Source organism: Anser brachyrhynchus (genome assembly GCF_964034855.1).
Source record: "Anser brachyrhynchus genome assembly, chromosome: 8".
Taxonomy (NCBI): Eukaryota; Metazoa; Chordata; class Aves; order Anseriformes; family Anatidae; genus Anser; species Anser brachyrhynchus.
In genome coordinates this window covers 4,096,421-4,124,321 of record NC_137702.1, presented here as the reverse complement: position 1 = coordinate 4,124,321, position 27,901 = coordinate 4,096,421, and the positions used below count along the sequence as shown (strand labels likewise).

Below are 27,901 nucleotides of genomic sequence, written 5' to 3'. Positions count from 1 at the left end.
ATGCAAGAGTGAACAAATACTGTAGAGTAGACTCGGGATTCGGCTTACAGACATGTTTGCTTCTGGGCTGAGCATCTTGATAGAAGTGGTTTACAGCACGTCATTAAAAATTGATTTCACTATTGCATCTACTACTGGCCTAAGTGTTCCAGTATCTGCCAGGAGTAATTATAGACAGTTGGTTCAGATGTTGCTTAAATGTGTAAGCCTTGATGGGAAAGGCAGTGGATTTCAGCCAAAATGCTAATTTTGATGTTTTGTCATTTCATAACGCTATGAACTCGGAACAAATTATTTTTGTACTGATCTACCGATACGTAATCGCGCAGCTAGGGCCAAGTTCATCCTTGATGTAGCGCTGGGCACTACAAATGTGATTAAAGCTGGAGTATCAGCACTAACCTCAAGCTGACTAATTCCATATCTGCAGTAGCAGAATGGCTTTATTTACCCAGGATTCCAGGTAAGCTTATGTACCCAGCTCTGAAGCTCGTGATACCAAGGCTGGTTTGCTCCAGTAATGCAGTTTAAACCTAGTGTGAGTGTGGTTATATGAGCTGTTCATGCCTTTCAAATTGCATTCTATTCTGCACTATATTTTAAATTTTAAGCAGGTTTTTTTTTTCGTGTTAAACATTATTATGCTAGGGGTGCGTTTCCTACGTGACTTTTTTTTCTTTATTTCTGTTTTAACATAGAAGAGAATTAAAAAAAATACAAACATTAGTAGAGGAACGTGCGTCTTTTACAGCCAATGAACTGATCCTGTTTTACCTGTCCAGAGTGGGTTAGGTCAGAGTGACAGATAGATATGAATAAGAAAGGTCTTAGCATTACATTGAAAAGGATCAACCAGTGGGATCGATCAGTTATTGTGGAGCCTCTTACCTTCTTTCAGTTAGCCATGAAGCTGTTACAGCTACAATTTATGTAATAATCAGATGGTATTTTTTCCCCTCACAGCCAGTGTAAACAAGAATGGCTTCTTTCAGAGCTTCAGGCATTGTGCCGTGTCATCTGGGACACGTCGGATTGCCAGATCATTAGAGCAGCCTTTAGGGGCGCATGCGACTGCAGCGTCAAGGCGAGGATGGATCTAAATAGGTTGGTGTGCGTGAATTGTATCCGCTAATGTTTTCAGGGTGTGGAGAAGAAAGGGTGCAGCAGTGTACTCTTTTAATTCCTTAGGTTTTCCTGCGTGGGAATTGTGTCTTGGCGTAGAGTGATCAACATTTCCTCTGTTTGACAAGCTGTAGATTATGGCAAGCGTTCAAAATCCTGCAGACTTGAGAGTGCACCTGCAACATTCACAAGTATCAGGAGTCTAATCCTGAACTACTGATGTGGGTGGGAGTTTTGCCACTGACTCCAGCGGTTTCGGGATCACACCCTGCTTTGGAAGTGATGGTCCCGTCAAAGCAGGACCAAGATAGCCCCAGAGAGAACTGGAGCCGTTGGATTTCCCCAGCGGTTTGTGCCTTCAGTCCTCGTCTCCATTTCGCGTGTTCCTGTGGCTCTTTGCTCAGCCTTCCCTTTCTCTGAGAGCTCCTGCCTGCAGCTGTTTCCTGCGGGGCTGGTGTTAGGCAGTGGAGCAGAGAGGGAGCCGAACTCGCCTTTTTTGTGAGGCGTAGTTGCAGGCTTGGGAAGAAATGGAACAGCCCAGCTTTACGCTGTCAGGTTGGAAGATCTTTCAGAGGGAGAACCGGTCTGTGTTTGGTCTCACAGACTGCCTCTGACCGGGAGCCCGCGTGGCTCTCCTCATGGTTGGCGGCAGAGAGCCTCCCAGGACGCACTGCAGCTGTTGGATGCCTCGCTCCCCCTTCAGAGAAAACCAGGGAGAGCCTTCGGTCTTCTCCAAGCACACAGTTGGGAGGAGCTCCTGGGTTCCTCTGTTAGACACCCCGTGAGGGCCAACGTGCTGGGCATTGCCTGCAGGTTGAGATCCCTGACCTTTCAGAGGCGCCTCCATGCCCCGGAGCAGCACCTCTCTGCTCCTCTCAGTTACCACCAACACGTTATTTGTCTTCTGTGAGCATATGTGAGCAGTACCTCGGCATGCCCAAAGCTGCCTTGGGCTCATTAGGTGCTATCTTTTAGTTCTTACCATCATGTTGTAGTGCTTACTGCCACATCCGTGACCGAGTCATCTGGTCAGAGAGCAGAAACACCCCTTGCGGTGGATCTGACCACATTACGCCTGGGTTTCACTCATCACCCACGGTCTGTAGATAGCAGCAAACCTTTTGGGGGCGATCTGGGGTGCTGATGGTATCGTGGCTGCATTGAGCAGGTAGATAGGGAACGGCTGCTTCGTGTAGCTCAGGAAGTTGGGCACATCAAACAAAGCCAGCAGGTTTCTGAACTGGCTGGCTCAGAACATATGAAAGCACATTTTCTTGCATTGTTGACGCAGAGCTTTATAACTCATTACCACGGTATTCTGCAGTTGCAAGAGTTTCCCTGGATTCCAAAAGAGCACAAATAAATTTATAGAGGAAAAAGCCTTCAAGGTCTGTTAATCCTCAAGATAAAAGTTCTGGCTCAGCAAGCGCCTCTACTGCAGATAGCTGGAGGCTGAGAAGTTGTCCTGGGGGAAGTATCAGCGTACGAGAAGGGCAGGCGTGTGCTTTTCTTGTGGCTTCTGCTCTTTGTGGCGGGAGGCTGCTCTGGTCGGGCCTTTCAGCTGACCCCTGCAGCCGTGCACTGCTGTAATCAGGGTTCAGAAAATGCTGTTGCTCTCACTCGATTAGTGGTAGGGACTGTATCTTCCAGCCTGAGTTCGAGAGAGGGGCTGGAAGGAGAGCACAATTTCTCTATTTTAGTACAAATCTATAATAGAGCGGATTCTAGAGAAAAACAACAACTCTGTTGTGCACTAATGAGCTTGGTATTTGTTGACAGTGGTCATGCTGACATCTTTCTGCTGTTCACGAGAGATCTATGTAGGCAGAAGAAACTGAAAATAAATGAATTTTGGATCTCGTTTCTTAGAGTGGTTTGCTTAGTCATTTTTACTTCCCTGCCCGTGTTACTTTTTTGTTGTTTCAAGTGACTTGGTTTGGTGTTGTGTGTTTCCAACTGGAACTCAGTTACACCGGGATGAAGCAGGATATGTTGTGCCTTGTGTCAGAGTAGGTGGAAGTAGTTTGGCCTGAAAGTATTTAAGATACAAATGATAAAACTAAAGGGCAGAAGGCAGTGATGAAGTAATGGTTTTGTCCTGAACACAGAGGGGAAAAGAAAAAAGGATAGGAGAGACATTACAGCAGATTAGTACATAGTGAATTATTTATAGAGGGAAAAAAAGGAGGTACTAGAAAGTAGTCGAATATTTTCAGTCCTGTGATAGGACTTATTGAGACGGTGTTACAGTGTTGGGATAGGGGGAAATTGGGCAGGTTCGGAGGAACAATCTAGGTATTATGGGGTGTTGGGGCCATGATTTTAGGCCTTTGCCCCACTACGTTCAGCTGTTTCCTCTTTTTCTAAGATATGAGGCAGCTTCACAGAATTTACCCTAGAATGGATATTTGATGGAGAATGTTTGTTTTTTAGTGAAGAAGACAGTGATGAGCAGACTTTGTCCAGCTTGTTTTTTCTTTATTCCAGTTTTGTTGTTGCTAGCAGAGTCCTCACATTCCGAAGTCTCAGAGATCTCCTGCACGTAGGTGTTTCTGTTTTGGGAAGAGCAAGGGGAGGGGAGGTGTGCTTTTGTTCATTGTTTTTGTTTTGTTTGCTGGTGGATGGCTGAAAAATAAGTGTTTGTGGGTAGTTATAGCACAGTCCCTTGGGCATTTTAGGGTATTATTCTATATTAGTACTGGCCTTCAACACAGCAAGAGAATTCCCTGTGTGCACTCACTCTCTCTCAGACATACGTGCACCTTCTTTGTTTAGATCCAAACAGGAATTAAAGATCCTGGAAGAGGAAAAGGAGCTCACTCTCCTCAAGAAGAGATTGCCAGTCTTCTGCCACCGGTTCTGGTAGTTTACTGGAACCCTAGAAAGGCAACAAAATGTTGAATTTCCTATTTAATGTCAAAAACGCTTATTTCATTTTATCTTCTTTCGACAACTGACAAACAGCTTTTTTTTTTCTTTTTTAAGTATTTACATCTTTTCACACCAAGATTATGAAGCCTAATTTGAGCCTGTTAATCTTTTCCCGGTAATCCACAGAAAAGCACAGCTGCACTACTCAAAACATACTGTTTATCCATGATCTCTGGGTCTGGGCAGCCTGCAGCGTTCCAAAGATCAAAGTTTAAAGCAGACGTGCCAGTCCTTCATAATTCCTTGTGTTTAATCTCACGATAGCCCAAAAGCTATACTTGCAGCTGATAAATACTTCTGCTGAGCTTCAGCCGACGTGCTTGTGAGTGTGCAGCCTTCTTGTCCTGTAGCTTTCACAGAAAGGTATGTCCTGGCAACTTGATAACCATGAAATAAGGTAGGACAAACTGAATTTAGTAGTTGTAATGAAGCAGTCATCTGGTTATTTAGTCATTCCATTTAAATTACAGTAAACGATGTTAAGGATTTTCTTTTTTTATAAAAAGAAATGTTTTTGCAAATGAATTTCACCCCTTCTTTTTTTCATTGCCTATGTGGGAAAACTAGCACGTTTGTTTAAGGATAAACTGGGAAGTCTGTGGTTTCCAGCATGCACATTTTGGATAATATTTATACAGACTATTATTTAATGGGCCATATAAATATTTATCGTATGCTGCAGGCCTTTGATCATAAATGCCTGTTTGAAAAGCCATTCTGTCCCTGCTGTGATTTGCAAAGAAAGAGACCATTGCTTTTCTTGTGCTTGGAGGCAATTTTGGCTTCTTGTCCTGGCTTAGCAGTTGTAGTCATGGCCCGTAACATGGTTAAGCTGGAGATGTCTTTTTAAATTTCTTTTTTTTTTCCTCTCTCCTTCTCTTTCTGTTTGCAAGTTCAAATAATAACTTGTACACATGAGGCCCTAATTCTGCACTAGACAAACAAAGCTCTATTGAAGTTTTGGGGGCTTTTTTTTTATTGCCTGCTCTGCCTCAGATACCTCACTGCTCTGTCACAGTGTGGAGAGGCATCATCTGTTCATGTTGTGTCTGGCAAAGGAGCCGGCATAGACCAGATTCCTGTTTAACTGAGAAAGTGGGTGAAAAAAAAGTGTATAAAGGGTAGTGGTATAATCACCACACACTCCACCACCTGGGAAGTCCATAAGTATCATTGTATCATCCATGCATCAAATATTTTGATGTCTTGTTAGGAATATTGTGCTCGAGGAGTTGATCTGTCTGACTGGGCCTTTTAGGACTTTTGGTTTCAATTGCTCTTCTGGTTCATCGTTTTCCTTTTTCCTTATGATTCTACTGACTGCAGAAACTGCATGCTAAGAATCTAACAGGCACAAAATGCAAACCAAAGTTTTATTGCACAACAAAATTTTCGTGGCATGTGGTAATAGCTGTTGGTGTCCAGATTCCAAACCAGCAAGTTTGTGCTGGGACCTTCTCCTAGCTCTCCATTCCTTCGCTTCGTTTCTGATTTGGAGCCTTCTCTTGTGCCAAAGGAATATTCTGTAAACAAAATTGAATGAGAACATTCCTCTTTAAATTCCTTATAAAGTACTTTAGCTAAAGATTTTCAGCCAGCCTCACTGCTGAGTTCTTAGGTTCTCAATCCATACCTGTAGGCAGAGTCCCTGGCTGGTGACACGTTTGACCTAGAGATGACGGTGCTTTTTGTGGGCCTGGTTGACAAGTAGGTGAAATACCAAGGGGCTGGTATTCCAGAAAAACCCTTGGCATCAAATGATGTTTCTGCAAACAGATCAGATCCTAATTTAGAGACACTGTACTTTGAGCTGCATCGGTAACTGAGCTCTTGCTGGGCCTGAAAAAAAGCTTAATGTTTACTTTTAGCCTTTTTCTATGAGATATCAAAGTATTGCTGTGTAAATCTAGGTGACTTGTACTCAAAGAAATGCCGGTTTCAGTAGGTTTGTGGTACTTCTTCTTGAAGTCTGTCATTTAACAATTCTTGCTTGTTGTTCACCAGTTTACAGAAATAAAATAATGTATGTTCCTAGACTGGTATGTGCTGCTTGAGCATTGAAACAAACTCACTCACACATGTGCATCCTGGTTGCTTAGTAAGGAAAAAAGGAAAGTAAACATTACATGGGCTGATTGAGTTCCAGGTTTCAAATGTTTGTGGGAAGAATCCAATGCAAAGCCATAATTTTAAGTGCTGAGTAGGAGGTACTATGAGCTTAATTCTCTAACATCTGTTAAGTTTATTCTCGAAGTAGCAAAACACATTAATAAGCTAAAATCAAGGCTGCCATACAGGGAAGAGAAATAAAAATTTGGAGTAATCCTGTGTGTGTGAGAAGGAGGCAGGATGTAAAGCACTCCTTTTGCTGTTTGTGTTCTGTGAAAAGTAAGAAAGATTTGCCTATGTCAAAAAAAAAAATCTTAGCAACTTGTGGTTTATTCTCTTCTTTTTATGAGTCAGCAGCTAAAGGCAGTGCCAAACTAGGGAAAAACAGGGAAATTCATGAGATAGTAGCAGGACCAGTTCTATGCAATTTCTTCCTAACAGTAAGATTTCTTGCAAGCAGCTAGCAGCATCTGCAGCCAGCCCTCTAGGCTTTGAGGAGATTGAGTGCAAAATTAAGAAGTGAACATCATCTGTTGAGAAGAATGTCTTAAAACTCCTTTTACAGCCAAGGGCTAAGAGGAAGATGCAGAGTGCTGTAAGTATCCCCAGCTGACAGATGCAGTATTAATCACTGATATCGGGAGAATTGTCCTCTCCGTGACAGAGGCATTAGCTTTTGTTAGTCTGACCAGGTCACAGAGCCAGGGCCAAGAAAATAAAGTGAGCTTTCTTGCCAATATTCCTAGGTGTTAGACTCATGGCACACCATTATTTTTAGCTGATTGCTCATCGCTTGAGCAGATGACCTTGCTTTAGCAAGATTAGCGTGCGTTGCACCTTCTGGGCAGGATCAGAGTGCTGAGAGTGCTTAGCGTTCCCTTCAGTACTGCCGTATACTTTCTAGCTTTGATTTTTTTTTTCTAATTTCTGGTATTATTAAAAACTAATGATGTGTACAACTTCCTCTCGCAACCCTTCCATGCGCCTACCTCAGTGCATGCAAACTGCTGTGTGATAGCTGCTTTGGACTGTACTGGACTGCCAAGGGCCTTTAGTGGGGACCAGAGCTCCCCGGTGCCAGTGCCGTCCAACAGACAAAAAAAATGGTTCAGGGCCCACAGCGACAGCAGTCAGAGCATGCAATGACAGATTTGGGCAGCACGAAGTGATAGTACGGGACAGGCTGTGACTGCAGAACTCGCAGACTAACCACATTTCCAAGAACCACTTAAGGGGACGGGATGAAGGGAAGCTGGATGGATGAGCAGTTTTTGCTAGCCAAGGCCATTGGTTTATGCTGTTTTAACTGCAATTGAAACGTTGTCCTAATTCAGCTGTTACGCTGCTTAATTACCGTGCAGGATGATGCATGGATTATTAGTTTTCTGAGGCAGAGGAATGCCTTTTTTTACCCTTTATTTTTCTTCCTTATTTCATCTCTAACCCTCGCTGATAACGAATTTGTAGTAACCATCAACAGCAGTGGTTAGAAGCCAGCCATAGATGTGGACAGCCAGCCCTGTGTTCAAACTGACACCCAAGGATAGATCTTGACCTGTACTGAAGATAATTCATAGAAAAGTAGATTCTTGGTTTCCTGTCCTGTAGGAGTAAAACAAGTAAAAAGCATTGCTTCCAAAATGGAGTATAATTTACATGGCTGTACAATCAGCTGTTCCTGTGTAAAGGTAGAAAGAGAGCTTTCAGAGTTTTGGGTATCAGTGCTTTCTATTGCATTTTGGGTATACTTTGCCACTAATGTTAGTTATCTCCAAAAATCATGTACAGAATTAGTTTAAAATGTGAATAATCCTGTTGTTCTACTAAGCAGTACTTTTCCAATCTTTCTGCCTCTGCCCACGTTCCTCAACAACCCATCTTCCACACACAGACGTAATCCAGGTCACTTCTTTGGGATAGATGGACTGTTTTGTTACAGAGCCCTTTTGGTGCTCTGTAAATGGATTCATCAAGCGATAATTGATCCTTTCATTTTCTGGAAGTCAGAGACTATGTGTCAGCTGAGTTCTGCGTGTTTCAGAGGCTTGATAGGAGATTCATGTAAGCGCTTGTCTGACCTATGAAATACTTTGTATCAGCTCTTAATTAGCATTTTCCCAGCTTGATTAAATGTAAATGTTAACTATTAATTAAGGACAAACTGAGAAATGAAGTACAGTGCATTTGTCACTATATAAAATGTCATCTATTTAAACATAATATGGTGAAGCATGAAACTCGTGAATAATTAAACTGATTAACTTTAACTCACTTTCTTCTTGTAGGTTGTGAGAGAGCAGGCACAGATTTCCTAGGATACTCTCGTAACTCAACAAAATAATTTCAGCAAATTATTTTCTGAGTGTCTAAAATTGTGTGGAGTCATGGTGGGTAGATCGTAAAAACCTAAGCAGTTAATTTCTCCTTTTTTTCTTCTTTGTAGGGCTCAAAAGTAGGTAATATGTCACTTAGTTATTTTAATTACCAACATGACACCCCTTTTTTGGGGAGGAGGAAACTGTTTCAGATTCTGAAGAATTCAGCCTGACTCAATGTCGCATACAGCTGTAATGTGGCACTCGTTGGCTTGGTGGCTCTATGGGAGGCACCAGCTCCTGGGCCCTTTTCACAGTACACAGAGTGCAAGACTTGAAAACTCAAAGTAATTAAAAATGCCATGTGAAGATTTGCTGCAAAAAAGAGTTACCAAGCAAAGCACTTGTACAGCATCTCTCCTGTCCTGTTCAGCACCTTTCCATCATTAGTCATTTTATCTGTTTTTTAAACACTTTTTTGTGTGTTTCTTTTTTCCTCGCAGGTTTTATTAAAAATGCACAGCAAGAAGCAGACTTCAGTGAAATACTATGTTGGAATTGATGTTGGATCAGCAAGCGTTCGTGCGGCTTTGGTAGACGAGTTTGGGACAGTAGTGGCGCATGCGGAGCAGCCAATCCAAATCTGGGAACCCCAGCCAGACCACTACGAGCAATCCTCTGCTGACATATGGGCTGCTTGTTGCAAAGTCACCAAGGTATCTGAAGAAAAAGAGAGCGAAGGAGATCTGTGTTGTAGGCGGCACTTCAAGTTTTGAAAGTTCGAAGTCCTCCAGTCATTGGCCTTTAACTTTCAATCCCGTAGGTGCTGCATTACTGTTTAACTTGTAACCACCCGTATGCATTAAGGGCACCTTTAGGGTATGGCTCTTGTAGCCTCACAACGTCTGTTAGGTGGGTGAGGAGCTGAAAGCCAGAGTGATACAGCTGAAAAGAGGATGAAAGCCCTTCTTTGTGCTGTTAGCTCTGAGGAAGGACTTAACCACTGCCTTCAGGATTCACATCAGGGGTTTTTTGATTCACTGGTGTATGTTCTAGCCACAGGACAATTCTTTTGAGGAGACAAAGTTGGTCAGAACTTGATAATGTGTAGATTTAGAGGCACGCACTGTGTTGCACTGGAGTCACAAGCTCCTTTATTTATTGTAGAGAAGTTGCAGTCTGGTTTGTGGATGGTGCTCCGAGGGAGACTGTCTATCACATGTGATCCTCATGAAGATATCTGTCCAGTGTTATAAAGCCAAAATAAATTATATATGTTTCTGGATAGTATTAAGCATAAAAACAGACTGAAATAAACGTTACTATACAGGAAAATCTCCTTGGACCCTCTGATCCAAGCCTGTACGTGCTGGTGGTAAAAGTAAATTACTGACCTTGTTTTGCAGCGTACGTGTGGGCCATTTTATGGCTCTTAATAAAGCCCCAGCCTGCTCCATGATCTAAGGTTGTTTTTTTAAATATTCATGATATGCTTGGTAATTTGCAGATGGACAGCTCACCCATTCTCTTGGTATTGATCAGCCTTTTCAAACATTAATGAGCTTGGCTCGGCAGAAATGCCCTGAGATGAAGGAGACGAGGTGAGGGGAGGGGAAGGGAAAGAGCAGTGTGACAGGAGTGATAGGGGAGGGCAGATAGATGTTAGAGCAGAACAAGTCTTTTATTCTGCTTATTTGATTTTTCTCTTTGTATATTGCTTTGTTCTTGCTCTTTAAATACAATCTCTTGTACTTGAGCAATGAAATACAGTCTCTGGAACTATAGCTTTACAGAGCCAGTAAGACACTGGCACTGCAGCAAGTCTAGTGTCATTATAGTACTAATTAAGATAATGATATTTTTATTGTTGCTGAGAAGTGGCAATTTATTACTGTGTTACATTTTAGGTGTCTTGCAACCCCACTTGGCACTTGCTCCATTTGGGTGTTGGACTTTCTTTTTTTCCCAGTGCTGCTGGAAGCTGTGAAGTTCAGATCTTTTGGGGTAGTGATTTTTTGGGAAATATTTTGCAAAAAGAATGCTATCCAAAATCTTAATAGCAGTTTTTGAAAAGGAGTGCATTACAGGGGTATTATTACTGCTACAGGTTTTAACCAACTTGACAGAAATTTATTTTTGGAACCCTTCACCATTTTAAGGCCAAAAGCTGTGGCACGGTATTACCAGAGCAGTTCTAGATGATTCACTTCACAGGTGGTAACTGAGTGAAGTAACTGATGGAAACACTTGGCCCTAAACCTCTGTCCAGGTTTCTCATGCAGCTTAACTCAAAGCTTGTAGAAAAGAGATAAAATTAGCATTACTATTTTTCTACTAGTTTTATTTTCTGATATTGTTGTGCTTCCTGCTTTCATCCAGGGCTGTGGCTAGTAAGAGTTAAAAGCTATTGAAGAGCTTTTAATGGAGCTTTGAATACAGTTTTGAAAACCAAGTATTTTTGGCAATTTGTTGGATTTTGATTATCATTAAGATTGAGATGGTTAAATAATACTGAATCTCTAAATTTTTGGAGTTTGAGCTTGTAATTTAAATTTCAACTCGCTTTCAGTGGTCATTGGTTCACTCATGTATATGGATGGATATATTTGTATTTAAGTGTGTTTTATGTATTTGCAGAAAGTCGTCTGTGGCATAGATGCCAGCTGGATTCGAGGGGTTGGTTTTGATGCTACATGTTCCCTTGTTGTTGTGGATAAGCAGTTCCAACCTTTGGCAGTCAACTCTGAAGGTAGGACTCCAGCACAGAAGTTGGTGTTAGCAGCAGCGCAAACTTAGTTTCATCCAAATACAGGGTTACGGGGTTGAATCTTGAAGGCAGAATGTCTTTTCTGTTAAATGACTTTTTTCTGTTTTTACTACTTTAATTCTACTGCAAAATTAAATTTGAGATGAGAATTACTTTTTATTTAGCTAAATGTTTGGCATCCTAAGATTGAATTCATTTATGTTGGCTCAGAAATCTCTGCTCTTTTTTATTTTCTACAAGTTTGTTCCCCTTCAGACTTTACTAATCATGGCTTTTATTGTGTGTGTAAATGCCCATCCACACTGGCTGAAGGAATGCTAAAAATGCAGTGTTCGTATAGTCTAACTGCTTATTCTGTCATGGAGTTGCAGGCAAGAGATTCAGCTTGCGTATTTTATTACACTGGTGTTCTGTCTTTGTCTAGAACAGTGCTAAACCTCAGAAATAGTCTGGTATCTTTTTCTAAAATAAATATTTGTTTATTAATTTTTTAAGTAGATATTTTGAAAGACTTAAGAAAAATCTGTTTGTTTGTTTGTTTGTTTTTTACAGAATCCTGTTTAAGATAAGGTGTGTGCTAAATCAGTACATACATAGCCATAATCACAGTTCTGTTGATGTTCACTTTCTATCTCAGATGTATTTGTCATCTCCTCCTATCTTTCTCAAAAAAAGCAATCCAAAAAAAAAAAAAAGGAAAAAAAAGCCAGCATTGCCCCCGAAATGTCCTTTGCTAAATTTAAGCAAGATTATTTATTTTTCAGTTTGAGAGTTTTTGACAATCTGTTCAATGTGTAATGATGTCTGGGGCTATTTTGGTCTGTTGAGTCAAATTCAGTTCTTGTTTTTTATTCTCTGATACACAAGACGAGAACTTTGACTTCACACAATGTTGTTGTTAAATAAAAAGACAGGAGTGGACAGAATACTGTCACACTGAGCGTGCACTGGTCTGATTTCAGGCAGTCTCGCAGATCTAAGTTGGATTTGAATCCATGTTAGGAATATTGGTGTGCCTCGTAGAGCTGGCTTGTCTTGGAGTATGTTTTCAAGATGAAATATGCATGAGTGGCTGTGTCATGAAGTTGAGTGTGCAGTGTGCTCAGCATGAGAGTAATGTGAAGTGTCACTTGGATTACTGTTCCACCTGTCTAGCATCGCCTTTGCAGGTTAATTTAAATAAAATGTTTCTTGCTTCTTGTTCCTATGTGTGACACAGACTTGCCAAATGCTTTTGCCTTTCACATCCAAAATAAAATTATTGCAGCAAATTACCCCCATGAAAGTATTTCTGAAAGGGTTTAGGGTAGTTTTCTCATAACAATAGAGGAGCAAAAAGAATCCTTGTTACTCAAGCTGACTGGTTAATTTCAATTTATAATTTAATTGGTCAGATTTTGTCATATTTTTAATTCTCAGTCACAGAATGCTTCTTTATGCTTTTAAATATATGTGCACTCTGTCAAGAAATGTGGGTTCTTTGGATGAAACACACTCTACAAGAGCATGGCTTTTCTAAGTTCTTGGGTGCTCACAAGCCTGACTGGTTTCACCCAGCATTCTCCATGCTCAGCATGTCTTAAAATTGGCCAGAGTTTTGTCTCTAGGCATCTACTGTCAATTATTTAAGCAAGCAGTATTTGAGTTTTCTATGGAGAAGTGAAGTAGCATAAAGTCTAGTAACTTATAGTACTTAGGTGGAGTTATACCAGCCCTAAAACAATCTCTATTTTATTTTATTTTAAAGGACAAAACTCTAGGAATGTTATTATGTGGATGGACCATCGTGCAGTCAGTCAAGTAGACCGCATCAATGCAACGCAACACAGGGTTTTGAGCTATGTCGGGGGAGTGATGTCTGTGGAAATGCAGCCACCTAAATTGTTGTGGATAAAGGAAGTGAGTACCTCTAAGATTGTGATGTATTTTTAGTAATAATTAATATTCTTTGTTGACTTCTGAGAATGAGATTCATAAACAAAATTCTTCAACCTTAGTGGTGAACCCAAACGTGTGCAAAGTAAGGTCAGTAACATCTCCAGTGCTTTGAGATTCTTTTTTTTTTTCCTCTCAGTTATTTAGAAATATCTTTAATCTTAATCAGATTTGTTTTTTCCCCACTGAAACATTTCATATGCCTTACATAATTTTAAGGTCAGGTATACATAGGAATTTAGGTGCAGGTGATACACTGTTCTTTCTGCTTCAAACAGTGTAGCTGGACGTGCTTACAGGAGTGTAGGTTCTGCTTCTGGGATGGATTTATTGCAATGTGTATACAGCGCTGTCTCAACACTGGGTATCCTTGCCAGATGTCCTGCCTTTGAGGCAATGCATCCATCAGTGAGGGGCTGTGTGATGTCTTTGGCTGCTGGGATAGAAATGGTATAGAAATGGTTCAGTTAGAGCTCCGTCAACCTTCCAAAAAATGGGCTGAACAATTTAGTTCAGTAGTGTCTGTAGGAAGTAGATCATCTGTAGAAGGAAGGCACTCTGTTCATAATGTAGAACTCTGCTTCCGTCTCATGTTTAAATTTTGTGTGTTACAGGATGACATACAGCTTTTTAATAATAACTGTCAGATAAAAGGAAAAATGCTTGCCACTTGAATTTTTCATAACCTCTTCCAGTCTGGCTTTTACATTTGGTCTCAATGCTGGCTGTCATTTCAACAAAGCCCAAATGTGAATTACTTTCTGACAGTTTCAAGCAGCTGAAGTCTCTTGTCCTTACAAATGTCATACAGTAACACACCAAACAGTATATTATAAGGTGCAGGCTGGGAAAAATCGAAGGAGTTAATTGGTAGAAGCAGGTACTGGCAGATTAACGGTAACAAAGGATAATAAATGCTGTTTGTAAAAGCTACACAGAAATACTAATATCAACCTACCAGTACTCTGCTTCCTGAGGTATGAGTATCATATGTAAGTTATTTTGTAAATAGTAAATAGTGAAATAATAAAAAACTTAAATGAAGCCATTGTGTTTGAAACATTTTCATATCAAAAGGTCAGGAATATTAGTAGCTGACAGATCAGGTGAGTGCCTTACTTAAGAAGGCCAGGTTGTGGGGTCTCACGATGTGGTCACCCAGAGTTGTAAGGCAGTGGCCTCAAAGCCCTCTGACATAACTGCAGTAGTATAAAGGGAGGAACCATCAGGCACTTCCGGTAGCTACCATGTCCTGTGGTAATGAGTTACATTGTTTACCTGTACTTTGTGTGAACAGGTATCTCTTATTCTGAAACAAGCTCCTAAAATTCCCTGTGTCTTTTAATTACTGAACTGTATGAGACAATATCATTCCCCAGACAACTTCTCCATGCTATTCATGATTTTATAGACCCCATTTGGATCTTACCCTGTACCATCCCTTCTTTTCCAGCCTGGAACACATTATACTCACCTATTTCATTTGTCTTCATGCGAGATGCTTACATGCCTCTGATCATGCTCATCTCCCTTCTCTGTACTGATTTTTTTTTTCCACAGTAGACTTAGAGAAGAGGGAGCCAGAACTGCAAGCCAAGATGTCAGAAGACCATAGACCATTGTGATTTTTTTTTCCTTTCCTTCTTTATACGTTTCTGAATGCAAGAATGGATTGGGCGTATTCTAATGTGACTGGCCATAATCAAAACTGACTTCGGGAACTTCCGAAGACAATTTACTTAAGTGATATAGCAAAAGATTTTTACTCAGTCTAGTGAAAGGAGTGCTTATGTTGACTAAACTGAGGTGTATTCTGAAGCTTTGTAAGACCTTTGTCCCTTTGGTAGCCATCATGTTTCTGGAAATTGAATTTCCATTACTTGAAGAATTTTCATTTAAACAATTATAGGTATTACTAAAGAATACAACTTATCAAATTTACTCTGAATTATTGGAGGTAATGAAGAGGGAAGAGAAGAGGGAGAGGGCTAAGGTGACCTAACTGTGCTTTTCCATTTCTGTCATCTTTTTCTTACTAGAATTGAAGTTGAAGATGACCTCACTCACCGTGAGGAAGGAGCTGATTTCATTGTACGAGAAGTAGATGCTAGTCATTGTCTCTTATGACTTTCCTGTTATACATGACTTGTATTTTTTTGTGGAGGGATATTGCAGTTTTTCTTCCAAATCACAAGTTATTCTCATCAGCTCCTTTTTGACTTTCCATATAATATTTTATCTTGTATACTTCTTTTAATCTTTTTACATTTCCACTGTACAGAAAATAAAAACTAGAAAGTAGAGGCTTCAGAGCATGTTCTGGTCATCCAACTCTTTCACTCTATTCCATTTTGATTTCACATTAAGAAACCAAAATGCCTATATGTCTTTGAGATCTTTTGTTTGAATTGTCTTTGCTTACATTCAGTTCATTACTGCTGAATCATTTTATCCTGTGGCACCTACTGGCTAGTCTACATGAAATTACTTGGATGGTCTTGTTGTTTGTGGTTGCAGATAGGTATTCATATGACAAAGCCACCACTGCTTGTTAAGTTTGTGTGTAGGTGACAGCTCTTTGTAGTAAATTGATCTACTGAATGCAGCTACTGTATAGCCTATGGGATGGGACCATCTTGTTGGAGTGTGCATATCTGTGGCCTACTTAGAAAGAACATTTTATTTCTTTGCCCGTGTGGACCATGTGTGGTGATAGGGTCCAGTGTTAAATCTGAAATATAAACCAAAACTAATATATGACCTTCTAAAACCTAATTTCTGTGGATACAGTCACATTTCAGTATGGAATGTGGTCAGCTGAATTAAGAACGTCAGCTGTAGATGAAACTGAAAAAAACAGTCATTATCTTTTCACAAATATTTAGAAACCAGCGGAAAGATAATTCTGACAAAGTCTTCCTGAAGTCAATAAGATAAGTTTGAATGTAAACTTCAATGAAAAATAACATAGCCCTTAGTTACTGGGTCTTTCAAAATAACCAATTAAATTCTCTCTTCTAACAATGATTTCCTTGAATTTCTTCATTGTTTAGAATGATCTTGTAAAATACTATTGCCAATAGTGTTGTTTTTTTTCTTTTTTGCCCCTCTGTAGTTGCAGGTACATTTTTTTTGCAGCTTTTTTTAAGCCACTTGTTCTGTTTTATTGACTTTGGCTAGAAAAATTGCATGTTCACTGATGGAATGAGAGCACAGACAGTTCTGGTGGGTAAATTTGTGCTATGAACTGAACACGTAGGTACATCTCCTTAACTTGGAGATTGTTTTGCTGCAGATGCATGTCAGTGCATATGTGGCTATACAGTGTTTTTTGTCTTTGGTGTGGCAAACCAACAGTACAGCAGTGAGGACATAACTAAAACAGAGCAACGTAAAAGCTGTGGTGGTTATTTCTTCAGCTCTAGAATTAGCTTGTTAGCATTTTTTCCCAGAGGTAGCAAAGAAAGAATCTTGTTTACTAATTTCTGGCTGGAAGTTTTACTGCGGCCTGTGCCAAAACAGGAGGATGCTTGTTACATTTTCATCATACTAATGATATTACAGATCAACCATTTCTAAAAAATATTTGTCCCATTAAATCAGAGGTGCTGTACCATATTCCAAATGGGTGGGGGATGCTGAACTGGGAATAGGTATTTGCTTGGTAGTCCCCAGATGAAATGTAGTCTTCTTACAGTGTGCTTTCACACCTCATTTTTAACTGTGGTGAGTAAGAGCAAAGAAGAGACTCCCTTTAGAAAAAAAAAAAAAAAAAGTCAGTCTGGCATATAATTCCTTTGCAATTAATCATTAAAATTGATAGTTCTCTAGTTATTTTCTTCATATTTTTTTCTGGCACGTTGTTCAGTGATCATTCTGTATGTTGCTGGTTAACATCTTTAACATCTTCAGTTACATATGCCTTTTTATGCATTATTGTTCTCTTTTTTTTTCTTTTTTTTTCTTTTTTTCTGCTTACCCACAACTTAACAGCCAATGGGATAATTTGCAGAAACAATTAAAACATCTCTTTCCAGGGCTAGGAATGAGAGAAAAATAGCTGATGTACTGGCATTAGCTTGGCAGCAACATTCACGCATGTATTTTTCCTTGCTGCCTTTTGCAGCTGTTTTTTGTTGTTGTTGTTCAATGCTACTTGTAAGATTTTACCATTTAAAAACCTCTCAAACTCCATGTTCCGTGAGAATGGATCCAAGCTGCTGGGTTTGGAACTGAACTCGATAAGGTTTGTTTATAAATCCTTTAACAGCTTTTTGTTATCAAAATCCATAATTTAGCCATGGTTGCATAGGTTGTACTTTGGACTGTTGAGTTTGGCTTTTAGTTGCAGTTGCTAATCAAGTAGGAGTAACACTTAAAAAAAAAAAAAAAAAAAAGGGTTAACAGCTGGAAGGTTTGAAACACTGGCACCTCTGAGTGTCTGTCACCCAGCCATACACCCAACAGGTTACTTTCCAAGGTGGCCTCACACCCCCAAGACACACTTCCAGCCTTAAAATGAATCTGATAATTCAGTTAGTTATTTTTTTTTACCAATTACTTTGTGTGCAACTGGTAGTTGCCAAACTGATCAGTTTGCCTTGGCTCTGGCAAGGATGGCATTTCTGCCTAGAGCTTATCTTGGGTATCAGAGTACCTCTATGGCATGGTTTGGCATCTGATCTGAAGCATGGGAGATCCAAGCCCCAAGTTCTTGCTTTGTCTGAATTGGAGTAGGGTGTGGGACATCAGTTTCTTATATCCTCATGAGTGTGTGCATTGTCTTCAGTCGTTCTTTTTCTTCCTTGACACAATGCATGTTTGTTTTCTGTAACTGAGAAGAAGAGAGACTGACACACTACATAGCTTACTGTTACAGATTGCCTGGGAGATTTCGTTTCAAATTTTGGGTTGAATTGGTAAAAGCAGGCTGTTCTTCAGTGAATGTTTTCTTCTCTGATTTTTCAGATGACTTAGATCTTGACCTGATATGGATCTGGAATGCTCATGCCAGCTTTCTTTTTTACGCTAACTGTAAAAACCTCTTTTTTTTTTTCTTGTCCCCCTCCTTTTAATCTAGGTTTCTAACACACCAGTTAGGGATGATTTTTGAATTTGTGGGTTTTGACTTACAAGTAACCATGAAATACAGACCAATACCCTGTGCTAAATCCTGTTTTGCTGCTAGCCCATCTTGAGTTATTCCTGTGGTCAACAGGGTTCAGATGCAAAGGCTGTCTGTAATAACATTTAAGTTCTTTTGATTCATATTAATCTGTATTAGCAATAATGAAAGTCTGCAGAGCTTCAGTGTTTATATACACATTTTACTTCTGGTGGGGGGGAAAAAGCTTTTTCACTGACATTAGATATCTGAAGATTACTTCTTTTTACAAGAAAATAAAGTACCCTGTAACGGTAGAAATCAGAAATAGACTACCTCAACAAACCAGGCAAATGAAAATGTGAAAGTTCCTTTCTTTATTCTTAAGCACAACGTTCCTGTAGGTATCTCCAAAAAACTGCTCGATACTGGAGCTCACGTGAAGTTCTGCTTATGTATGTATTTTCAGTCCAGTGAAGAAGTGAACAAATACATGTAACACAACACAGAATTGTGCAGTATGGCTTCGTGGTGATCTTTGGACTTTTGTCAAGGAATGGACAGTGAAGATCTTTCCTGCCCTACATAGCAGTTCTGCCAGTCCCTCACTCTGCTTTTATCCTTCTTGTTTAGGAATATTAACAGACACTGTACTTTGTAATTCTTGAACTCACTGCCCACAGATATTCAAGATGATCTATGAGGATTTCAAAAAGTTATTGTTTAGAGGTGTAGGTTTTTTGTTTGTTTGTTCATTTTTATTGTTTTAAATATGGCAGTGAAGAAAGAGGAATCCATGAGAACCTCTCAAAAATAGAAGGATTGAATTAGTTTCTTTACAAGTGAGTTTGGAGGGTGAGTCGCAGGATATGAATACAGCACTGGGAACGTTCCTGGATCTTTTCCACAATGCTTTTAATGTGGTCACAAATTTCTGACTGTGAGTGAAAATAAATTAGAATTAACTTCAGTGAGTGTCGAAAACGTGGAGACTTTTCAGTTTGTTTGGAAAAAGCATCAGGACATGCCATTTTTTTTTTGTCTGTGCTAATTAGTGATGACAAAGCATCGAGATGGCAAAGAATGAATCATTTGGATGTTCATGAAACAAAATACTTCAGTGTCACTAACATGTGGCTTTTGGGAATTCCTGAAGCAGTAGAATAAAGATCCAGGGAACATCTTTGATAAAACAGATTTGCTTGAAGTGGACAGTTATTCTTAATCTGTTTTCTTTTATGATTAACATTAAAGGCCAATCTACTTCTGTTGTTACTTAAAGACTATTTACCAATACATAATGGTTTATATGATCAAAAGAGGCTGAATGACCTGCGTATTAAACTTGGGAGCACCTGTGCATTCACGTAAAAAGTCAAATTTTGATGTGAGCAGCAGCAACACACATCTGGCAGATAAGCTAAACCCAGGTGATTTGGAACAGGCATCCAATGCTTGTATGTTTTTTGTTAAAAGTTTGCAACTGGATCATTCATTATTTTTTGAATTCAGTAAGAAGCCAGTAAATTAGAGAAGCTTTTGAAGAGCTAAACTCAAAGAAGATGGATTCTTTTCATGATCCAAAACAAAACAAAATTTTGCTTTTTTGTACCTACCCAGTTGCAATTTGGTTTTTGGAATTCATAGATTCCATTTTAGTAACTTTCTGGAACTTATAAGATTTTGGTTTGAAATAGCTTAGCATCTGAGTTAAGTTAAAAGGAAATTGTATTTCTTAAAATTGAATTACCTTTTATTTTAATTCATCATGTACCTTCACTTTCACTACAGAAAATGGATGGCAGCTTTCATAATGCAAATAATTTAATTTTTCATTGCTACTTATTGACAATTTATTGAATAATTTGGAAAAAAAAAGCCTTGAAATTAAAATCATAATAACAAAGCTATTAGAAACTTTGCTAAAATAGTTTAGCCTCCTATCCAGCTGTGTACCACAGATTCTTACAGGGTTGTTTGGTTTTTGTTTTGTCGCTCAAAAGCTTGTGCTATTGAGACTCTTAGTGTTTAATACTTTCACTTTTTAAAAAAATGCTCTTCATCTGGAATCTTGTGCAAGAGTTTTGTCCTGAACTGACGGAGAGTAGATGAAAACAGTAGGACCTGAAAGCTAAAAGACAATAAGGCAAATAAATCATCCCTCAGATTTCTTGTGTAGAGATGAAGACCCACGTAATTTTCCGTCTTATGCATTTCTGAAGTACCCCTCTAGCTCTGCTGTAACTTGCTAGATGCAACTGTTGACCTGAATTGTGTTTTTGCTGAAACTGGCAGGGCTCCATGCCCAAAAGACCCCAGCTAGGATGTGGTGGTCTTAGTGAGCCAACTTGTCACTGTTTCAGTTATTTAAAAAGGCAGTGGAGATTTTTTAAAGCAATCTTCTCTTTCCGTGGAAGTCTGATTCGTCAACCCTGTGGCTGGCAGCGCTGTCTTTGGTTTGTTTTGGTATTTCCTAGTTATCTCAATACACTGAGGTCAGTGGTGGTCACTGGGTGCTACTGTGGTGGTGCAGGACAGGGCAAAGCTGCACTGCCACGGGACGTTACTCTTAGGGGAACTTCCTTGCCATTGATCATCCTCTTGATACCAGCACCAAACTCTGTGTAGATGATCTCTCTTGGTAGAAGTTCTTTAGGAGCTTGCAAATGTCGTGTGGCTATTGGGAGCTTATGGGTATAATTCTCCTAATCATCGTCTGCAATCATCTTCACCTACTCCCTCAGCTGGGGAAATAGCATTGGACCTCTTCTCAACTGGGATCCTGGGCATTCATGCTGCTTTGTATTTTGGTACTCATTTCAACCAAATTTTACAGAGAGGCAGAGTTTGCACACTTTTGTTGGTTGTTAGTGTGAATTTATCTGTATGCTTTGATGGCAACTGTAAGGTTGTAGTGTGGCGTTGAAGCTGATTGTTAGCGGTTCATCCATTCAGTTGAGAGCTCCTGAACGTCCCAGCTGTGGGGAAAACCAGCTTCACTGGAAGCTTACAGGTCCTTGCAAGCTTTGATCGACTGGCCAGATAGACTAGAAAGGTTTGTTCTGGTGCTTACAGAGGTATTCGTGTTTTTTGTGATTTTGAGACTGCTCTGACATTAAGCAGCTGACTGGGAACTGAAAGAGCCCACGTTATTGATCTGAAACATGTGCCTCCATGAAGTCTTCTTGGGAAACATTTTTTCTTATGATCAGTCCCTGGTGGGGGAAGGACTCAGTTCTTCAGGCAGTAAATTGCTGCAAAGTGAGTAGAGTGGGAATCTAGAGAGAAATCAGAATACTGGATTTGGGAAGATTGTCATTTTTACACAACTGGCAGGTTTATTAATTTTGTTAAAATAAGGACGTGATCATGTCTGGTCTCTAATATCTATGTTTCTAATTTTTTTATTTATTTTTTTGTTAGAACTTGCAAGAATCATGCTGGGAGAAGGCAGGCTACTTCTTTGATCTTCCAGATTTCCTATCTTGGAAAGCCACAGGTGTTACTGCAAGGTATGTTAATTATAACATTATGATTTGGTCTTCTTAGTCTATTTTCTTATCTATGTTTCTGCTTTAATTCATTTTGACTGGACATGCTGTTATATACATCTGTCTGTAATTGCCTGCTCCAAAACATCTTGAACCCATCTCCTGCTTCCATTGTACATTCCTGAACACAGTTGTTCCTGTGAGCAGTGTAATTCACAGATAGAGTATGTTGCTACAACTGTTGGTTAGTTGGTCTTGTATCCCATTTTGGAACATAAATATGATTGCTGTAGTTACTGTGAAATATGCTTTGAAATCTGTTTTTGTTGACAAATTTATTGACTTTCTAAGAACTGAAACAAAATACTTTGCTGTATGGTGGGCATCTGGTAAAATCTTTCTAAAAATGGTTGCTTCAGTGTAAAACATGGCAGCTCTATTGCTCCCTAGAGCGCTTGCTGAGCAATTTATCAGTACCTTTTGAGAGAAGCCCTTTAAAGTCTTGATTAGAGTGACTTCAGTACAAGTGATGCATTTGCAGATGAACAAATCCATGTGAAAAGTGAGGTACAGTGTTAATTGGTTAAAAAAAAATAAAACAAGTCTTATGGCCCAATTCCACACCCAGCTCTGTGCAGTTCACAGATATTTCCACTGCACTTTGTGGAGTTGTAACTGTGCGAAAACTAGTCTAAAATGACAACTGGTTACAGGCTAGCTTTAGTCTCCAGAAGTGGAAGATGCCTGCACATCAGACACAGTTCTTTTTGTTTGAGTGCTTTCTTTCTCTCTAGTCAGTGTCCATAATAGGCACCTATTGGTAAATGTTTTGCATTATATAGCATGAAAGTGCAAGTTTAACTTATATTAAAAAAAATGTTTTTTGTAAACTCTTAGTAGCTTTCAGCTGAAAGATAGTATCTCAAGTTTAGTCAGATTCCTATGCCGTGTGGCTGTGAACTGTGTAACAAGGGAACAAATCTCACCCCAAAGATCTTGCAATCTAGGCTGACTTCTCACCTGACCCAACTCTAATTTCAGGAGGTTAAATCCCAGGCTCCCAGAGGATGTGCCATGCGGGGCCTCTGTATTGTGAAAACACTCGAGACTTTGATTTAGAACTAGCACCCTGTGCTCAGGGGACTAGGTGGAGAAAGGCAACTGCCTTTTTTCTATAAACAGTTTAAGGGTGCTACAGATCAAGTGCTTCTCAAATTTTGGCACAGTTGTGTGGGAGAAAACAAGTTTCCTGTCCTAAAGAGAGCCTTTTTGAGGTAGCTGGGGGGATGTGATGGCCCGGCAAATAGGTATGCCTAAATACAACTTGTATGTGGTTACGGAGTTTTGCAATTTGTCTTGTAATAGTTCTGTTTAGCAGAACATGGTGGAAACATCTTTATCTTCTCCAACATGTGGTAGGAGAGCCATTGTATTACACCTGGCTAGGACACTGGTTAGAACACTGTTCCAAACACAGTTTCAGTTTGGCCTTGTGGCCAGATGGATGTTAATAGATGGGATGAAATGTGTGGGTAAATCAATAAATGATCACCCTGTGCTGATGGCCAAAGAAGCCAAAATAGCGTACAGTCCATGTGAACTTGCATTCAAATGTCATTTGGAATGTGTTGTTAAAGGAAGCGAGGTAGTTTCAGAGGAAATGGTGATGTACTTGAAAGAGAATTCATGTCTTGCTTGAGCAGAGGGATCCCTAGCACTGATGAACAGAGTTCTTGCTCTTCCCAGAGCCCTCCCTGCCCCATGGCATGCTCTGTCCATCCTGGGTTTAACGGTGGCAGCTGTAATGTGTAAAAGAAATCCCCCTCTCTGTTCTCTCTTTCTCTCTCCATCTCTCTTAATCTCCAACCTAGTGTGAGAGCTGATGGAAAAGAACAGCAGTGCCTTCCTGCAGCCTTAAAGATGTAGCTGTTATTACAGCTAATTCTTTAGCTGTTGGGAAATGAATGGTTATATCGAAGTACAGGAGTTATGCTGGCGGGGCAGCTATCTGAATTGCAGAAGTAAGGGATCGCTGCTAACAACGGATGCTGCAGCACTGGGGAATCTGGATGGAGAAGAGGATAACTGTGCTCAGGACAGTGAAGCTGTTTATCATCTTCCTTTTACACATTCCTGAAAATTCCCACCTGCTGGGGTTTTTGCAAAACTCTTGCTAGAATTACACAGTCGGTGTGCCATGCCTGGTGGTTGCTATTCCAGTGTAATATTTGTCATCTGTTTGCTGCATGTACCTGTCAGTGGCTGTAATTTCTGTGAGGTCTTTGGGGAGGAGCAGGGGTTTTCTCGGGTATGTTGTCAATGCCCAGCACTGCAGGACCCTAATTCCTCCTGGGAACTTGGGGTGGAGCAAACAGATCTTATGAACTAAAGACTGTATTCTCTAGTGCTGGTTTAACCTGTACAGGGGTACAGTCTGAATTCCTGGGATGAAAATTTTCAGCCTCCTCGGTAGCTTTTGTATGCAACCAAAATGTATGGCAGGAGGCTTTAAAAGGAAGTTAGGAAGGGGTACATGGGAGCTTAGAGCATGGTAACAGAGTTATTGTCCACTGTCCCTTATGGATCCCTTCAATTCAGGGACAGCGTTAATTTGTGAGTTCTGGGGGAGGGAAGAGAAGGATGAGGGAAATAAAAATAGTGTTGTGCACTTAATGTGGTCCAGCAGTTGTGGCTTGCACTGTCCCCTGGCATTCAGACCTCAGTGAAGCCCAGGTGCTGTTGCTCTGAAAGCAGATGTGGAAGGGAGGGCTCGCGGGTAACTCCAGCTCCTTGGTCCCACCTCGCTTTGGCTCCGTGTTCTTAGCTGTAGCTTTCTGGAGGTGAGGCAGAGAATCTCTTCTCAAAGAAAAAAAAAATACTGCAGAAGGTTGTACTCCAAATTAGAGCTGACTGAATTATTAGTGGCGAGTCTATTTCCTTGGAAATGCCATTTTGATTATTCCAGAAGTTTTTGACAGTACTGATGAATGTTGTAAGGGAGAGAGGAATGTAGGGAAAAGACTTTCTGGAGAAAGTGGCATGTGTGTGTTTGGTTTTGTTTTTCATCTCCCCCTTTGGTTCAACCTTTTTCTATTTCGGATAAAATAGTTCCTTGCACATCCTCCTTTGCTGCTTTAATGTGTGCTCCCCCACATTAAGATGATTGTTTTGGCTCTAGTGGAATGTCTTATATGGTAACAAAGGTGAAGAAATAGGAAAATAAGGACAAGAAATGTTTTGTTGAAATTAAACCTACTTTTTTTCCATCCTCTGCTCTCCCTTGCGCACACCTGTTTCTTGAGAATTTCCATGTAGTTTGGTGAAGTGAAGTAATTCATCCTGTATATGTTCATAATTCTGTGGAAGTGGGAATTAACAAGTGTAAGATTCTTACCACCTTTTCTCCCCTTGAGCACAAAGGAGCCTATTCACAGGGCAAGGCACAGTGTTAGTCATTGTGAATCACACATTACATGGCCCTGGTAAAAGATACATAGTTTTTTAATCTGTTTTGGTGGTGGGTATTCTACTAGAATCAAAGCAGTTGCAGGTGCACTTATGTAGGAGACTTCTGCATGCATCGAAACTATTACTCTTGCTTCTTTACATTTTGAAGTGTCTGTTCAAAACATCTTGTATGTTTTTAACATTTAAAAACTATGTGTAGCCTGTTTGGCTTCACTGAGATTGCTCAGTGCTCCAAGTAGTGTGTGATCAGGATTTGAAGTATTTGAAGACAGTTCTTGATAAGTATTTCGGAGTATGAAATCGTTTGTCTTTCACTTTCAGATGATTGTGCTGGCTTGAACTGCCTTGTTGCCAAGGGAATTTTTTTTCCAGCGGATATATAGTAAGCACTAAATGCTTTTTACCTGAAAGATAGGGACTCAAATATACTCAGATTTTTACCTACTCCCCTTGAAATTGCTGTATGTCTCAGTGAACAGCATCAACACATGAGCTGCAAAAGATGAGTTCCAAATTGATGATTCCCATTGGTCTTAAAAGATCACCTGCAATATTCCCTATTATAATACTCATTTTATATTATTGCTCCTTTGGGTTGGTGAAATACCGTGCGGTTGTTCTGAATGATCCAGATGCTGTTCTGCATTAAGAAGTGTTACCGACGTCTCTTTAGTTAACCTTTGGAACATTTCCTGCCCCCCCAGGGCTGCAGCAGTGAGCGTTGGTTTGGCCACTTGAGTACTCAGTTGTCTTACTGCACAAGTGCTGCTGGGGAGAGGAAGAGAGCTGGTTTTTCACAGACATGTTAGCAGTGCTTTTCAGAGGCTCAGCACTTTTACTCATGGTGAGTGTGACTCACTGCTATCTTCCACCCACCGTCTATAACCTCTGATAACTTTTCCTTTATATGGTATTTTGGATGAAGCTATCTTAATAAAATCTAAATACATACCTGGTTTAGTTAGAAGTTACTGCGTTGTGGATGGAGGATTTGTATCAGAGATGCACTTCTACAATTTTGCTGTATTTGTGAAGTCTCATGAAGGATTACTCTGTGGACAAGACTATGGCTAAGCTGTTGCCACAGGTAGAATTCCCACACAAATTGCTCAAAGGTTATGTGCATTGAGATCCAGCATTCTGCTTGAGGACACTTCCAGTCACAAGCAACTCGCTCCCTGGAAAACTAGGTAGTCCTTACTGGATTTACGTGGTTCAAGATGAGCTGTAATCAAAGAGAGTGGGGAAGGTTTTGGAAGCACAGGTAAGAATGTCAGGCTTGACGGTAACTGAAGCGGAGAGTATCCAATGTGCAATAAGCCACTGGATGAGGAGGAACAATTCAGTAAGAAAAAGAAAATTAAAGAAAATGTTGGCAAATAGTTCGCAAATGAGAAGTGCCAGAATGAGTGAAGAAGTCAAACACTTAGAACTCTTTTAAGGAAACTCCCAAAGTTGCAGAAAAAAGTAGGAACAAGCTGAATATTTATGCAAAAGAATTTTATTAATGTGCTTACACTCCAAACATGTTAATAGTTGGGGAAGGTAATTTATTAACTAGTAGAGACTTCATCTCATGTATGGGTATTGACCCAAATGATTCTCCTGTGGAAATATTTGTCCAGTCAGTCTTCAACTGCTAGCCTTCACTCCAGGGAAAATGATATAACAGAGATGTTTTGTTGGGAAATCTTTTGTAAATTATCTACATCCAACATAGATCTCAGAGTCATGAGTTTCTTCAGAGAAAATCAGTTTTATAGGAAAGAAGTTCATATTGTTATAGTAATTGAAGGCTGTAAACTTAAACACAAATGGCTGTAGTTCTTAAAAAAAAAATCAAAAATAGATGAACCACATAACTAGTTATAGGCTATTTATGTGTGTAATGGAGGGGGGGGTATCTTTTTAATATACAATATTTTTTCAGTAGGAAAATACCATGACATTTTTTTTCCTTCTCCTTCATTTACGAGAAGGAGGCTGGTGTCTTGGTTCATGTACATTTAAATAGCTGACTCTTTACATTAAGCAGTGATTAAGTCCTAAAGGTTTATTTATAACCTCTTCCCACTTGCTTATTGTTAGGGCTAAGGATGGCTCTGTTGTACTGATTTAAATCCAGAGAACTCGTGATGTTAGTGGGATTGATGCAGAGTGTGCTGGGATAAATAGGAGGAGAATATGGTCCATTGCTGAACTGCAGTGCTGGGAGCTTGTGATAAAACATTAAAGCTAGGAAGGTGCTTTTGAATCCAGGAACCCAGATTCGAGTCTGCTTTGTCATGTCACCTCTGTGATTTGTAGAAGTGAATTTTTGCAGGTGTTTAGGCAACTGCATACCTTTGAGGATTTGATTCTTACTCATTCATATGTTTGTTTTTCATCTGTTAAAATGATGCATACATATACTGTTATGAGGTTGCTTCTTTTCCCCTTGTTTTATCACTTTTCCTTCCACAGTGATTTTGTCGCTGTGATTAGTGGAGTCCCCAGCAAGCATTTTATCCAGATGGGCTAGGAACTTCAAAAGGAGAGAGAATTCGGAAGAGGAGCTTATATTTAGAGGTGTGTAGAAGAAACAAGCTAATGTAAGTTAAATGATTATCTGAAGGACGCTTGTGTCTTTTTAAGGGATTGAGCAATCCTGGTTAGTGAG

At 39.9% G+C, this 27,901-nt stretch overlaps 1 protein-coding gene across 20 annotated transcripts in view; it reads left to right on the top strand.

Annotated features, from left to right (window-relative positions):
* Positions 1–27,901, top strand: part of FGGY (FGGY carbohydrate kinase domain containing) — a 305,771-nt gene that overhangs the window by 168,928 nt on the left and 108,942 nt on the right. For 11 of the 20 annotated variants that reach the window (XR_013954379.1, XM_080602612.1, XM_080602635.1 and 8 more), the window contains 4 exons: positions 8,981–9,193; positions 11,115–11,226; positions 12,992–13,143; positions 21,707–21,795. Coding sequence is in view for 18 of the 20 variants with exons in the window: in XM_080602612.1 (XP_080458738.1) it covers positions 8,981–9,193; positions 11,115–11,226; positions 12,992–13,143; positions 21,707–21,795 (566 nt within the window). In the remaining 2 variants the exon portion in view is untranslated. Of the gene's footprint in view, positions 1–567; positions 1,085–3,720; positions 4,417–8,980; positions 9,297–11,114; positions 11,227–12,991; positions 13,144–21,706; positions 21,796–27,901 lie in introns of those variants that run through there. The other 9 variants (XM_080602615.1, XM_080602617.1, XM_080602616.1 and 6 more) reach the window with 7 other exon arrangements.